General features: G+C 42.2%; 1 protein-coding gene across 11 annotated transcripts in view; it reads left to right on the forward strand.

Annotated features, from left to right (window-relative positions):
* gab1 (GRB2-associated binding protein 1) overlaps positions 1-17,135 on the forward strand; it is a 43,655-nt gene that overhangs the window by 11,719 nt on the left and 14,801 nt on the right. For 5 of the 11 annotated variants that reach the window (XM_076147785.1, XM_076147786.1, XM_076147787.1 and 2 more), the window contains exons 3-4: positions 16,493-16,621; positions 16,804-16,969. In XM_076147785.1, coding sequence (XP_076003900.1) covers positions 16,493-16,621; positions 16,804-16,969 — 295 coding nt within the window. Of the gene's footprint in view, positions 1-3,185; positions 3,273-5,214; positions 5,353-8,321; positions 8,477-9,079; positions 9,209-16,492; positions 16,622-16,803; positions 16,970-17,135 lie in introns of those variants that run through there. The other 6 variants (XM_076147777.1, XM_076147782.1, XM_076147778.1 and 3 more) reach the window with 4 other exon arrangements.

Genomic DNA, 17,135 nt, shown 5'->3' on the forward strand with positions numbered 1-17,135 from the left:
AGACATCTCATATGGTGGTTTCATTTCAGATAATTGGCAGGAAAAAGTGCTTCATGTATTACATCTAGCAAAGCAGGAAGAAAACTTATGATACTGTAAACAATTGATTTTGGTATTCGTAAGCACATTCAGGTTTCTCAGTGTCAGGTTGTTGAATTTTGGAGTTTGAGTGACCAAACCTTGAGTAATACAGACCAGAGTAAACATCAACACAACTCCTGTAAGCGCGTCCTTGGAACTGAACTTGGTGAGAAGGGGCTGTGTTGTTTTTGTTGTTGTTGTTGTGAGTTTGTTGTCAAAGTAGGGGTTGCTTTGGTCATGGGCTATTCAAAAGGATGGACGAGCAATGGTTTGGCTACTTTGCTGGATTCAGATTTGGATTTTTGCTTGATTTAGGGCCAATGACAGTGATAAAGGGTCAGGTGCAATGACCTCAGTGGGTTTAGGTCAGCTACAGATTTACAAAATGCAACCTGTCCAAGGCTCTAAGAAGAAGGGTTCAGGACAGTTCATTTAAATGAAGATCATTTGTGAAACGCAAATGGATAAAAGTTGTGTTACAGTGTCTGACAAAACCTGTTTGTGGCCTGTCTGTGTGGCCGTGTGCACAAATCTATTCATTTGTTGAGATCACAGAACAGAATTGTTTGATCACACAACTGTTTGTAGGTTTTCAAATGAAACCTACTGAGCGAGGGAAGCAGTGTGAAGCGTGTGTGAGACGAGAGAGTGAGAGCGAGAGCTGCTAGAGAGCAAGTGCAGGTGAGTTGAGTACACATGAAGCTGTTTAACAAATCGACAGGCATGCGAGCACACACCCACAGAAGTCCTCCCACAGCCAAAGACAAGAGAAATTTCAAAAATGCTGACATTGTTTTGGAGCTGTTTGCGCAATAGTTGAGTTGGAAAATATTTTGCATTGTTGTCTTTGTTGCGGCTTTTAGTGAGCGTGTGCCCCGGTTCCACACATTCTTAGCTCAAATAGAATCACTGTACGGGGTTCCCGTAAACACACATGCAGCTGAGGTATGCGCTTTGCCCTACGCACATTCACTTTCAGCTGAAAGCGAAGCAGTATCATTCAAGTGTGACAATAGAGAGCTGAGGTGTGTTCCAGTTTCAGGGGACTGGTTGAAAATGGAGGTGTGTCTCTTAGCTGGCTGAGCAACAAGCCTAGACGTGTTCGCCTCTTACAACAGGACACAAAACATGCTTACAGCCAGTAGTAAGAATTGGCATGCATTTTTGATCTATGAACAGCTTTTTTGATGTAGCCAATCAAAGAGACATGATCCTATTTTACAGATCTACTGCCTGCCGAGAAGACATCTTACTGAAATTGTGTTTCAGCTCAGGTTTTGCTGAGTAACAGACCACCAATATTCTGAGTGTAACACAGAAGTGTGTCTCAGAGTCCATTTCCTTATCTAAGTATATGGCATCTCAAGCCATTTCCTAGTGGATGGACTCTTCTGCTGGAGAGAGGCTAATTAGATCAGGTCTAAGTCAACCTCTCAGTGGCCAGCAAATGTGATTTGGTATAATTTTCATTGCACTGATTGGATTAGATCGGTGCTGCTCAGTGCATGAATAAGGATTTGGTTGAGATGTGCACACTGAGTGAACTAACACAGTACCTGTTCAAAAGATCTTTGATCTTGTCCAATGCTAAGTGATCAAATGGTGATGAACAGCATCAAAAGGCATCAAAGCATATTGTAGTTTTTCAGGGTTGCGGCTAGATATCAATTCTAATATCTTGAATCGATTTGAATCTGACTCCATTTAGTTTGATTCAGTTAATTTCAGGAAGATTTAGGGCATATAGATACGTATATACATACTGCACCTTAGCTTATCTTGGCTTAGTTTATCATATCTTTACATATCTTTACATGATCATACTGAGACAAATTACAACCCATTGAGCTCTAAAAGTCACTGCTCCCTGAACAAAGACTCATCATAGACTTATGACACAACATGTTTTCAAATTGCACTTGTGTGCTTAGCCTTATTTTTAGTCACACTGTGTCTAAAAGTAGTTGCAAATTGTGACTTAATGGTTGCCCTCTGGACCCCTGCATGTATTACAGAGTAGCATGTCATACTTTACTCTCAGCGGGCTTCAGAAGCCCCCATAATTCACAACATTGTAAGGGTGTATCTCTTTGATTCTATGGTGTGTTGATTCCTGGCACAGGCTTCACATCGTCAGGGTGATGGCTCGTCAAGTGGTTCCTCAACTTTGTTTGGTTGGCACAGCATTTGATTTCTGTTGCATATGTTGCAAATGGCCTTACATTTATTAGTCTCAGGGAGCCATGTTGAGTGGAACAGGTTTACCAAACAGGTCACGCTATGTTACACATGTGACATCTGCTGGACAGGAGGACTGCTACACAAAATGTTTTACATGGTGTTAAATGTGAACATATTCCTTTTTAAAAAAATACTGTGAGTAAAAATATGTATGTTTAATTTGTTATCTGAATAGAGAATCAGGAGTAATCAAACATTTTTATTACACACCCCTATTCAGGGTGTATGCACACACCCACACACACACACACGCGCGCGCTTATATACACACACACACGCTTAAACTTCCCCATGTACATCCTTGCATATTCAGCTACAGATGCTTTTGAATCTGACCGTGGAGAAGCCCCCCCCTCCAGCAGGAAGTCATGCTGCTCAACCTAAAACCTGCTTTAGTGTGAAACATTCCTTCACTGAGAGCCACAGCACTCTGTTTGAAACATAAAATCTAAAAATATCTCAGCAGTTGTGTGTGATGCTGACATATTTAAAATTATACTCGAATTCGTCATGAATTGAACCAACATCCGTGCAGGAGCGGATCAAAACACATGCCGGGAATGCAAAGCGGGGCCGGTGCGCGTTTGGCATGTGGGCACCGCACGTTGAGGGGGTGGCGGATATTTTTGCCTCTGCCCACCTCTCTCTGGCTGGCTGTAGATGCAGCGTAGTGTGGAAGTGTGGTGGTGCAGCGAGGGGTCGGGGTGGGCAGTTGTTGCCAGGGGAGGTGTGTGTTATTTTCAGTCCATTGTGTCTACTTCCTGTGGGTCAGGGGTTATTGGAGCAGGGTGTTGCAGACTTGATGGAGTAAAGAGGAGGGGAGGGAAGTCAGCAGTGTAGGCAGGAAAGTGGCCAGACTCACTCACCGACGGTCGCTGGTCAGCAGCTTGCTTGCCTTGCTCCTCTGTCAACGTTTCTAGTTCTGCTAAGCTTGGACCCTTCGGAACCAGGTAAAGCTGTGACCTATGGATTAACCCAGCAGCACTTAGTAAGCTCTTCACTCTGCCTTTTTGTTCTTTCAGATAGATAGAATCCTGCTTTGTTGGGATTTCCATTTGGCGATTACAGTTAGCTTTGCAACTCTCAGCAAAAGGTCAGAGAGACAGGCTAAGTATCAAAAGGTTACGCTTCATCATCAGTGTGGAGATGCTTATTTCACGCCACAACCCACCAAAAACATGGAAGACAGGAAGTGGGTGGAAGTTTGATGATTCTGATATAACATGAACAACACCTTTTTGGCTGTGATATTTAGGCCATTGCTTCGTCAAGAGCTCTCATGCCTGCGCGTTGAATGTCGGCGCCCTTTCAGAAGACCAGACTAGAGCAACTGCAAAAGTTCTACGAGACGTATTGATCTTTGAAATGAATTATTTTCAACCTCATCCCTTGTTTTTTAAGTGATGAAATAAGTGGATTGTTTTCTCAGCTACTCTGCAGAAGTTGCATAACAGTATGGTGCACGTGAATGACTGAAAAAGCCAAGCAGATGACTTTTGTTTTGTTTTGATGGTTTCGGTTTTTGGATGGTGCGTGAACACGATAAGCTGTTGTGTCCATAGGATTTATTGGTTATTGTAGCATTTACACACTTGACTGAAGTCGTATTTTCTCTGTGTTACAAGTGTTAACATGGAATGATGCAAAAAATATTTTGACATTAACACGATATAAAGGATTGGACATATTTTTTATTTTCGTCAAGCATGAGTAATGTTGCAGAATTAATGCTGATGTTAACATCACACTATGGTGTCTGTTTTTACTGCAATGGCACTTTGACGAGATTCGCTGTGTTTTGCCTTTGGTTGTACTGGCACTAAGATTGGTCTGTTTTGCAGATATTGAGCCATTTTCATCTAACATTGACATTGTTTGATCTTTTGAGTTGCCTTGACATTGTCATAGATTGTTAATGCTTTGGTTCTGCTCATTGCCTTGCCAGGCCATGGTGTGTGTTTTGTGTTAAATGAGTTGTGAAAGTGTGCAAGCAAACCGCAAGCAAACTGTCTGCACTGGGGAAGTTTTACTCCCATTGCTACTTTTCCAAGAAGAACCATATCAACACATAAATGTTTTAAGTATATCACAACAGCCTAGGAAACTCTTATCTGGATGTTGTGTTGAGATTTTACAGACCAAGGCTTTTGTCTTGTAATGGTTCAGCTGAAGCGATTCTAAAGTTAGCTCCTGACGGACCCCCAAACATGACTGCGGTGACAAAAGGAGGCAAAACAGGAAATCTTTTTGTCCAGAGTGTGTGTTGGGAACAGATGAAGGAAGATAAAAAGCGCTAACAAAGTGGAAACTTCCACTAAGGGATGTTTTTTTGCCTTGTGTGTGTTTTTTTGCTCTGCTTTTCTCTGTTTCACAAAGACCCTGTTTCCTGGAAAACACAGTCAGTTATTTGGTTCAGTTTTGATGATAGGCTAATACAGAGGCTAGTTTTCTGCATTATATGTAACTATTGATGCTTCTTTGCTCCCTCAGGCGTACAAGATGTGAGGCAGTGTTAATGTTTAAACCTGCTCACTCTCAGTTAATACTTTACCCTGAGAGCACAGTTTAAGTCAGAATGTAGCCTACCGTCTGAAAGCATAGACATAGAGGAGTAGGTTTTTTGAAGCTTCTTTGCTCTTGAACGTTGGCAGATGATTAACCCTGTACTCTTTGCGGAAACCAAACTAGTCCTCCACTCTCCGATCAGCTATCTCTTTCCACCTTCTCCAACCTTCTCCCTCCTCTCTCTGCCCCTTTCGGTCTTCTTTCCCTCCCTCTGTCCGCGGACACTCTAATGAATAATATGCAATGATTACTTGACTGAGAGTTCCTGTCCCCGCCCCGTAAGAAACAGTTGTGCAGCAACAGCAGCACATAGACAGCTGCACAGTTGCCTTGTCAGGCCATTGGATGAACGTTGGTACCGTGGCGTGGAGCTGAATGGACCAATAACTGGGCCCACAGAGGCGGTTGATGACAATACCCCTTAAACATCTTTAGATCAGATAAAGCCTACTCTTGAAAACGTGGGTAAGAACTAATGCTTGTTATGCTTTGTCAACAGTAAGTTTTATACAAAAGCTAGATTATATTCTGCTCACTGTTTAATATAATGCCACAATTATTCCACAGCATGTTTTTGCTAGAATGTTACGTTTTTGACATAAATGGGCTTTCTTGTCTTTGTGACCTTGTGTAGTTTCATATAAATGAAGAACACCTGTTAGCCTTTCAGCTTGTCTTTTGTGAGAATGTTAGACTTTGTGTGCACTGTTTGCAAAGATAGCAGCGACTACCAGGGTCTGTGTTCTTTGGACAGTTACCATAGATTGTTCGGGCCAGGGTCAAATGGTGCCTCGGTGGGTGAGAATTTCACAGCTGCACATGAAAGTAAGGTGATGTGGGATAAATGGAGGGAGTCGAGGATTGTGCAGACGATGGCAGGGGGAGTCGGCTTGTTTTGATCATAGGAGCACTTTGTAACAGATTAGTGAGCTGAAGTCACATTGATGTGTGTGTACAGGTTCTTTGTATGCGCTGCTACTGATGTATCCTAGAGTCTACAGTGGAAAGCTTTAGACCTTTTTTCTTTTTAATCATTCAATGATATCAGATAGCTTCAGCCGCACTCAACATAAACTGGCCACGCACACAAATGGAAAAACACGCAAGCATTCTCTACATCATGCAGCAGGTGCCAGTTTGACGGGTTATTTCTAGCAAAGCAGGAATGCACAAATGTTAAAGAACACGGTATATGCCCAGCTGCATAAAACAACTGTTCTTTCTTTGGTGCGGAGCCAACTTGTATGACCTTGTAGTCTGTACAGAGGCTGACACTGGCTTGGGTTGCTGCTCCAATGCCTTTACGGTTTCATTGATGTGCTGTATGGAAAACTAAAAAGCATGTGACTCGGTTCTGCAGAATTTACTGTCTTCCCATATACTTTAAGTGTTTTACCTTTGTAATGTTTCCTAGATGTTGTGGTTTATAGTTCCGATGTCCAAATGACAAAATATGAGAACTTAAATAATTCAAGTGAAGGTAGACAATGTGAGGGTAGAAATTTTGTTCGGCTATTCCTTTTCAGGTGACTCTCTTGAATGTTTCTTGTTGTATTAGGGTGTTTAATTCATTCAATACAACCAGATTAATGATCTTGAAATGCATTGCTATCATATGTGTCCAATCTGCAGCGCATAGGCATCTGAGGCAGTTCATATTGATATGTAACGCCACATGAACATCACTTGTTATGTACAGCTGGTAGGGTATTATTGTTTTCCAAATGATGCTGGATTTCCCAAACCATTTGAGCTCCAATGTTGGAGTTGGATTGTTCTAATAACACAAAATATACTTTACAAAATGTATACAAAGTTTTCTATGTATTCCTCAACACAATGCTGTTTCTAGCCTTTGTCTTCGCACACATTCACCATTAAAAAAAAAACCCCACATTAGACATTTGCTGTTCATTAGATGTAGCAGTCTCATTTCTGAGGAGCACTAGATACGGAGGATTGGCTCTTGAGATTGTACTTGTTGTATTCCTAACCTGTGTGGGAAGATGGGGCACTTGCACACAAAGCAAATTTGTGATGTTACAATCCAACAAAGATTTGTTCTCATTTTCTCCTGGAGAAAGGAAAAATGGACAAGTCAGCTCTCACATGGGATGCAGCGCTATGCTGTGGACAAGGATGATAATTGATAAGTTAAAGAGTCAGTTGGGATTTGAACGTTTTCTTGTGGGCGAAGCACACACAAGCTGATGTTACTGTCAAGTCCGTTTCGCTGGGTGGTCTTATCTTTTGTTCGCTTCTGAGTCTATATCTCTGTTCATTTCCTCCGCTGATTTCAGCTTTAATCCCCTTTCAGCTGCTATAGGGACGGGCATATTTCTCACTAAATAGAGGAACGCTCTTCTTGGCTTCAATATAATGACACATTATATTCTCTGTGCCTTTGTATTACATATGTGTCACCGGAGAATGAAATCAAATCTGTCGGTTGATATACTCTGGTTGCAAAGGCGCGATGACGGACAGCGTAGTTAGTGGATGATGAATTTCCCTAATCTCCAAAATACAAGGGGCTGCCTTGCCAATATATTCCAGGAGAAACTTGTCAGCTCTCGACTTGAGGAGACCTCCAGTCAATGACTAGTTACTTTTGAAGTATTAGCAGGCGTGTTTGGGGTCAGTGGTCTGCCAAGTGTCGAGCAGACAAGTAGAGTAAACTGTCCATGCTGAGGCATTTCTAGACACTTTAATTGAGAGTAGAAATGTGGAAACAGAATCATAAAGAGAGGAAGGCTCTGATCCAAGTAAGAAGAGGAAGTGTTAAGATGTGACAGTTGAAAAACAACAAACAAGGAATGTGATTTGTCTACAATTCCAGCTTTGCACAAACCCTTACTATGCACTCTGCTGTTGTTGAATTGAACAACCCAAGTCCTATTTTTGTTGTGGTTGTCCAATTGGACCTGAAAACATCTTACTCACCATTTCAATTGTGCACTAAACTACAAAAACTACAAATCTCTTGCGTGGAGTCCATATTAGGACAACTAGACACTTTTTTAAAAGCCCTATAAAGACATTGGCCTCCTTAATGTGCTGTGTGTCCTGCTGAAAGAGGATGTTGGTGCAAAACGTACTGCAGGGAGAGACCTTTCTGTAGTGTTGACCAATGGGATGCCAGGAGGGAGAAGATCTTCTCAACAAATAGAGCAATGAATTGACCTTTGTGTTTTGAATAGAAATGTGATAGAACTTCTCTTATTTCTGGCTACTGAAGCCAGTGAATGAAGTGTCCATAATGATGATGAGTTTTCATTTGAACTGTCTTGGTAAATTAATGCATTAGCTCTTCATTTTCACTTTTACTTACTACAAACACACATACGCGTCAGTCCCACCCCCTCTGATTTAGCAGTGGCAGTTAAGGAGGGTCTGGGACAACCTGATTACATAGAACAGGAAGTCAGAGGAGGGAGAGGTCACAAACTGTAGACCCTCACACATGCTGCAGCACACGATAAAGACAGAAGAAACAAACAACAACACTCACACACGCATACACACTCATTCACTCACTCACTCATTTACTCAAAAGAAAAACGATCCCTTTGAATGTACAGCTCACAAGGTAGGCTCGCTGTGTTTCATTATCTCTCAAATAGCTATATTGTGAATAAGTATTAGACAGTAGCACTGAATAGCCTTTTCTGTAATTGTTTTCCATAGATTGCAATGCACACTGGGCCACAGAAAAACAAGCCAAGTGAAGGGTGGTCATGTGAAAGAATATGAAAGACTTCCACATGGCGTGTCAAAGCACATGCTTGTTTTGTGCGTTTATATGCAAGATTGTGTGCACTTGTATAAATGTGCCAGAGCACCTTTGCTCTGAGAGGAGCATTACAAAAATAGGATAATGCTTGGTGGCTGTTCCCGTATCCTCACTCATTTCTGAAGAATATTGTACTGAAAGCTCAGGGTTTTTCAGGACATGGTATCACAGGTTTAGTTTACTTGAGTCATAAACTAAGACTGTGACTGCAGACTGTGATTGAAGGTGGACTCAGTTCCTGCTGACTATCAGATGTAAGGTCAGATGTCCTTTTGTTTTTTGACAATCTTGTATGGGACATTGCCCTCACCACCTGCAGTAGCAGTTGCAGTACATTTGGGATTGCATATGTTTTGTGTTCATCTACAGCACAGTTATGGCATGAGTTTGTTTTTGTAGGTAGCAGTACCTTCTTCCCCTCGCCATGTCGAAGTCTTGACGTCAGCTGTGTTGATACAACACAAGGACAGAGTGTGTGTGTATGAGGCGTAACTGATGACAACTGGAAAACCACCAAAGAAACAGTCGGTTGGCATATAAACAATGTGGATATAGGCTGGAAGAGTTTCTAAACTGACATTCATCTCTGGTTTAAGCTAGTTTAAACACTACTTCGGCCCATTGACTGCTGCTGGGCGTGGACGTATTAACACCGTGCCTTGTGCATTGCATGATATGAAGAGAATAGATCAGAAGCATGGCATTAGCACACACATCAGTTATGGATGCCCCCTTTCCCTCCAGCAGGGAGTGGACTGATGACGTTAGCTGCACTCCTTCACTTAGCCAAAGGCTGTGTACTCTTACTTGTACGTTAACTGCCCTCTCTGGTGCTCAAGGGTGTAAAAATAGCTGTTTAGCAAGAATCCCAGTCATGTCTCCATAACAAAGACTGATTTATACAAGTTGCAGCACTAAGCATAGAGGAGCCTTTTGTGCCTCCTCTCCTCTTTCTGCAGACCTCGTCACCAAGGCCATGAGCGCCAAAACCTCTGACGCTCTCGACACTCCTTGCTTAGAACTGCCTTTGTTCAGAGTGGTCTCAGGGCCCTGATAGCGAGGCTCGGATTAGCACAGCGCTTTACTAGATTGCGCATGTGTTTGGAGCAGTCGTGGAGATGTTGTGTCATTTTCTGGCATTTCTGCGTCAGCAAATGCCATTTTTTATGCCATTCAGGTATTTGCCCTAACTCTTTAAAACGTCACATGAGTTGTTTGAAATTCATTCTTTATGTCACAATTGTGATGTGAGTTTTTCTCAGAATACAGTAAGTAGGGGACATGCTTTGCTGTGTAGATGGTTTGGACTGTAGATATTTCAAGGAATTAATAGTTTTTCCCACATTTTCCATCTTTCATTTAAATTGAATCCTGAATGCTGGGTTTTGTTCAGTTTTAATTTTCCACAGATATCATTTTGTATCCAATTTCATTACGGAAAATAGTGTCCAATCAAACATTCCATAAAAATAAGTATTTATAAACAATTCCATATCATAAATGAAAGTATAGCACAGACACAACATTGCATTGCTGGTCATATGCACACTGTTGGACATGACACGTCTCTGAACTTCCTTGTACGCTGCAAGGCGGTAAGATTCTTTATCAGTCACTCCTGCCAGCATAGCTCTGCAGTCAAGGATGTTGTCATGCAGCATCTCAGGTTGCCTGTGAAAAGGTTCTAGTCTCTACCGCCTCTTGTGATTTTGTCAGGAACATAAATTACATGCTTTTAATTAGTTTTTTTAAAATTCAGTATTTTATGACGAACTGAATGAATCACGTTCTATACTCCAATCAAAATGTTCAGCAATCCAAATTTTGCATGCAGGATTCTTGACGTGGTTCTTGTTGAGCACTGCTTCCATGTGTCTCGAGTATGTCTGGACCCTGAATGACTCATGACCCACCGCTTACCTTAAAACCAGGATCCTGTTCAGACAAAGAGAGCAGAGAGTTTGGTGAAGGCTGCTTTCACAGGACTTTCAGAAAAGTAGCTGCCCTGATTCACAGAACTCACTGCGCTTCCCTCAACTTGGCAGTTATTGCTCAATTTGAGGTTGTTGTTTTTTTCTCCGACTCAGACGGCCACATGCTTGTCTATGCACTCAACTCCTGTCTGTAACCGCTGCAGTTATACAGCCGAACAAATGCGCACTTGACACAGACAGACACAATGTTTCAATACAATGCAGGATTTCTTCGCTTGCTGTTTCAATGTGAGACACAACTAAACCATAAGACACAAGAACACATTTGCTATAATTAATAGTATAAAGTAAGATGCTTTTGATGCATTTCATCCAACATCCCGAAATCATAGCGCTCTACGTCTCATTTCCATTTATCTGATCTCCTTTATCTGGTCTTTAACTCTTCTTCATGAGACTGCCATGAGGAGTTTACAGATCAGTACTGTAGCACTGTATTGTTATAGTTATACGTTTCATTTCCTGCATGGACAGGAGACTGAGTGTAATGCTGATGCAAAAAGGATTTGCTCTGTAATATCAACTGACTGGAGAGGTGGTCGGTTTTTTTTTGTAACCATGAAATGTGTGATTGTGATTTCTGATAGATTAAAAGATAGCACGTATTAATTTGTTCTGTTATCACAAATATCTTGACCTCCCTCCCTCGTCCTCACCCGGTGCTCATCCTGCACCCGCATATTTCCCTCCCTCTGTCCCTTGCTGTTTTCTCTCGGAGGAACACACAGGGAAGCTGTCATAGTCGGGATGAGTCAGTGCAGCTGGGGTGCAGGTCATTTACCCGCAGCCCACTCACACAGGACAGATGGCCCGGCCAATTCCATGCTGCTAGGTGCTAACATCCAGTGTCTGCATGCTACGCTAATACTAACACCTAATGAGTAAACCAGAGAGAGCTTGGCAAATGCTAACAAAACACTGAGCTATGTAGATGTGAATAATACACCTGGGCAGACAGAGGAACAGTCTCAGACCCATTATACTCCCAGTGTTTGGTTCACAGCTTCTTTTACTGTGTATTGGTTTTAGTGCTGCGTTACACGGCTGGGAATGCACCGCAGTAATATATGATAGTCATGTTTGATCAGTTTGTTTTTGTGAATGCTCGGCACTTGGCTTTGTGATCCTCTGACTGGCTCATTCATCTTTCAGACATGTGGGTCATAGTGTGCCTTTCTCAAAGTTGCAGGTCGCAGTAGTATTCTTTAAGGAGCCCCTTTCTCTCTTCAGCTCTCTCCCTCTTTCTCTCTCTGTACTCTCTATTCTCTTTCTCTCGCTTTCTTGCTATTGTAACATAGCCTCCCATGTGGATTTTAATAACATTTATTTTTACAATGGTCTTAAGATTGCAGAAAACTCAGGTTGATATTCTCCTCTGCATATATTGTCTTCTGCACATCTTTGGCACAGTGAAGTGATACTACTTTGTTACTAAGGTTTAAACCTGTGTCAGGCTGAGAATATATTCTTAAGATAAAGTGCTGGAAATTGATTCAGTCTCCTGTTACTGCCCTACCTGTCTTATTTGGCGTTCTGTACTGTATTTACGGTACAGGGCTGACACATGCTGTGCCTACATTAACACTGACCGGCACGTCACCCAGGATCTAGTTCACACACAGATTACTCTGGCATCACTTTTCACTTCTCGTCCAACACCAGTGTCATAGACGCTGTTCATCTGTCCATGTTTTGAAGAGATACAGTTGTCTTGTCTGACATCGTAAATGCTTCTGCTATAGAAACACAGGAACCAAAAGGCCGGTCTCATTATCATTCACCATTAGGAGATATGGAGGATAACTATAAGTATGCAGTTTAACAGCCCGTGATGGCATACATTCGCATTAGCAATTAGTGCACTTAAAGGCTTTTTAAGCTGCATTAGGCTATATAAAGCATGAAGCACAATTAGCTTTTTAAGGGCCGTAAAATTGGAGTTGGTGGACCTGAGGTGATACTGCTAAGATGGTTCACCAGTGACTAGTTTTACATATTTAGAGTAATAAATTGGTTCAAATTCTCATTGTAGGAGACGCATAACTGCACACACAGTACATTTCCATCAACATTTAAACTTTGATAATACTATGATAAATGAATTACAACACGCTAACGACCTAAATAATGCGATTGATTAATCAGGCATGTCAGCCCCCCTCCTCATGCATTTTTACCCACCTGGCAAACTCTCATCATACTGCAACACATTGGCAGATAAACAATGGAGTGTTGACTTAAACTACAGTTAGAAGAAATGCGCTAAATAGAAATGGTTGCTTTCTACGTTTGTTGCGTTCGAGTGGGTTTTGTTTAACAGGTTTTATATGATGGGGTGCTGCGAAAAGCATACAACAACATCTTTCGATGGTTTCATTCAGACTGATTGCTAAGAGTTTGGCTGGTCCTGTCATCACTACAGCTCAACTAAGTGTTAAAGTTTTACTTGTTTATTTCTTTTGAATAGACAGATATGTAATGCCAATGTAATGAAGAAGGAAGGAACAGCAGGTGGTATTTCACAATATAGCAACATTTTCTGCTAGAACGTTGGATTCAGCTATCTACTGTGTCTTTTCGTTGCCATCAATCCATCAGATTGTCTCTTTTTTTTCCTACTCTCTAAACTGCATCTCTCTTCCACGTTAGCTCTTGTCATGGTCCAGAGCTATTGGGTCAGGAGGCCTCTGACGGCAGTGTGACTCCACTCAGATGGCATCCCATCCCAACCCCCCACCCTCCCTTCCTCTGTCGCTGTCTTGGTCAGACCCTCAATGCCCTCTCTGTCTGGCCCCCGGGCTGCGGGACCTGGGTGGGGGGAACTAGAGGGTGTCTTCCTGTGTCTCACCCTATCAGAAAACACCGGGGAGTAGGGAGAAATGGGGGAGGGGGATAGAGTGGGGCTGGCTGGGACAGCTGCCATGCCAAGGGAGCCCTCCCCATCACAGTCCAGTATCGTCCCATGCCGTCCCATTCCCAACCCTGGGGCAGTGAAGAGGACAAACACGAGCCTCCTACAAGTTCAAGTTGGCTGTATTTGCTGGCTGGTTCAGGATCTAGATGGAATGAATTGAATGGAGGTATATGTTTTCAGTAGTCAACTATTTGGGGATTTATTGGTAAATGCCCCAATTTAACACAGCACACTCGACAATGGAATATACAAACCTAAAATCTGGACTAGAAGCCTCATCCTCTTCTTTGGCATTCCTTGGCAGGAGGTAGGTAATGGTGGACAGCTACTCAGGTCATCTGCTCCAAATGTGATACGATTCAAAAGTGTGTGGATGTTCAAGATACTCTGGCATTGCCTTGGCTTTCATGCTGTAAACGATATCCCACTTTGTTCAGGTAAAAACACCTGTTTATGTGTGCGTATAATGTTGTGGGCACATGACCTGACTAGTAGGCATTTACAGATTTGTGTTATGATGGTTCTTAATCTGGGTAGTGGTGTGTGTGTGTGTGTGCAGTAGTGCATGAGGAATGCTGTGTGAAAACCCACAGATGGATGATGCTCAAACTAGCACAGCTTGTCATCCTCAAACTACTAGGGTAACCAAGCTAAATTGCCAATGCATAAATGGGGTGTGCAGATTTGCCTCAGAGCTGCTCCTCTTTCCAATACAAATATTTTTCAGGGCTCTTAACTGCAAACCACCCACTGATTTGTTGTTTGTGTAACAAATACACGCTGTCTGCGGTGCTTGCTGTTTGTCGGCAACTGTCAAGTAATGACGTTTAACAGGTCTCCCTTGCCTCAGTCTTCTCGCTGTTAAACATACCCGTGCATCAACCCTCACATTCTGGGCGGGCCTGGCCCCGGTGTAACCTAAGCTCTTGATCCTGCTGTTCCCAAAAGAGTAACTTGACCCCAGAGTGCTTTGTCATATGCTAGAGAGGAGAGGTTCCCTCCCTTTGTCCAACTACATCACAACACAGACACATCAGTGTTGTCTTTATGCATTTTGTAGCTTTAACACTTATATTTATTGGTATATGTTTATTGATATATTGATATACCTATAAACATGGATTATTTGAGGTAATATTTTGGACTTAAGTTCGGTGTACTTCAACCTCAGTCAACTGCGCAAACAAAAATTAGCTGACAGCATTGTGGCTCCTATATTTCTGGATATGAATAATATTACAATATTAAACTATCTGTGTTGATCATTTAGGGACTTGGACAAATTTGATGTTTCCCCCTTCCGTCTGAAATGTTTGATGGAATGTTTGAACATCAAATGTTTTCGTGGGTCCCCTTCCCTACGTGACTTTTGTGACTTACCCATTCCACTTTGCAGTGCTACTTCAGTGACAGTGTCAGGCTGACTACCTTGCTCAGCACACTGTTTTCTGCTGTGCAAGTGGGCATTCTAAGTTCTAGACCGACAGTCAGGATATACATAACTCAACAGCAGTACCAAATAGACTCTGTGCTACAGACACTGTAGTTAAAGAAGTACTGATACCTTTGACATCCTTATTTGGGACAATGTGGGTGTGTTTGTGATATTATATTGTAGGCATCTTCAACTACACTCAATGAAAGTGCTGACGGTTTTTGATTGGCATTGACGTGTGTATATAAGCTCTGTGATATGTGTGTGATTTAGTGTACCTGTGTATCTCAGCAGCTTTGTCGGGCTGTTTGTTTGTTCATCCTAGCTTGGCTTGTTGATGGAGGGAAAGGTCCAGTGCTGTCCATGCTGTCGCAGTGTGAGCCTTGGCCCACTAACAAAGGGCACCCTGTGGATGGAAAAACAAGCCCACAGCATTGCTAATACAGTTAAAATCTTACCCCAAAATAACAACAACAAAGCTTTAGTTTGCATTCCTCATACTCTGCTGGTATGCATCCTGACCTGTTTGATCTCAGTGGTGGTTGTTTGTTCTGCTATGTCTTTGCTATCGCTTCAAATTCAATAGCAACGAGTAAGGTTTCTCTGATATGTTAACGCAATACTTCATCTGATGTTCGTTTTGCTTAAGATAAAACCTTCTGGAATTGTCCATGGACTCTTTTTCTTAGCCTTTTCAGTTCAAGGATACAATGGATTTTTTTGACAAATCCTTTGCTTTAGGACAAAACTGACTGATTAACTGGACAAATCTCTGGCATTTTGTCAAAGGCTTATTTTTAATCCCAGTCTTGGCAAAAACAAGACTCCATGTCCTAATTGAATGTGCGATAAAATGGTTTTGCTTTTGGTTAACTGCAGAAAATGCAGTAGAAATAGATGCTGTGTGTAGTGCCAAAACAAATCTGCTGCTTCAAAATGTTCTCACAGTCATTTTGTCTATTAATACAAGTCAGTATGCAACAGACTTTTACAATTATTTTGAAGGTGTCGACTTACTAGTTGCCAATTTTACAAGTGTCTGATTGTCTTAAACCTAATTTGTCTATGTGTACTTTCTCTAGTTATGTGAAATATCTGAAGTGATAGTTTTCTGTTTGCATTGTGGTGCCTTTTCTCACATTCTATTTGGAAAGAAAGACTTAATTCCCTGTTTCTCTTTATAGATTGTGTAATTCTGTGTTCCCCCAATCAGGGTGCTAGACCAAACCATGTGGCTTTTGTTCTGGTTTTCCCAGACACATATTTCTGGTCGCGGGCCTCTTCCCTTTGGCTCAGTGTAGTCTTCAAGTGCAGGCAGTGCAGTTGGTGGAGAATGCACACACAGACACCAGCTAAGCTAGGAGACACAGGAAAAATAAAGCATCTGGCCAGCCTGTGGTCAGCGGGGAATGGAGCAGTCATTGTGAGAATACACAAATAACCTTTGGCCCTGTTTCTGTGCTTGGCAGGCATGGAAGAAGCGGTGGTTTGTTCTCCGCAGTGGCCGTTTGACAGGCGACCCAGACGTGTTGGAGTACTACAAGAATGACCACGCCAAGAAGCCCATCCGCGTGATTGATCTCAACTTGTGTGAGCAGGTACGATTTCTCATCAGCCTGCAATAAAGCCCAGCCCAGCCACAGTGTTCTCTTTACATAATTAAATCTTTCAAAGCTAAAGTTGTTCGAGTTCTTCTTGACTGGCTATAAATCACGTTCACTTATTTCTTTTCCCTTTGATAAATGCTTCGTAAAGCAAAGCCCACTTTGTTGTCCCTTAGGTGGATGCAGGGCTGACGTTTAACAAGAAAGACTTGGAGCATAGCTTCATATTCGACATCAAGACCATTGACCGTGTGTTCTACCTGGTGGCTGACACTGAAGACGAGATGAATAAGTGGGTGCGCTGTATCTGTGACATCTGTGGCTTTAACCCCACTGATGACGGTAAGGATTGACGTTGGGTAGTTAAGCCACACATCAAAGCCTCCTTCACTAATCATGACACAGTTGGAATTCTAAAAACTGAAATGTTAGGGGACTGGTTGTCTAACAGTAGTCTGTAAGGGAGATGAGGGCCAGGTTTGAGCAGAGTCAGCAGAATCTTGAGATT

This window comes from Genypterus blacodes, unplaced genomic scaffold (genome assembly GCF_046128005.1).
Source record: "Genypterus blacodes isolate CSIRO-AG114 ecotype Tasmania unplaced genomic scaffold, CSIRO-AGI_Gbla_v1 ptg000039l_1, whole genome shotgun sequence".
NCBI lineage: Eukaryota > Metazoa > Chordata > Actinopteri > Ophidiiformes > Ophidiidae > Genypterus > Genypterus blacodes.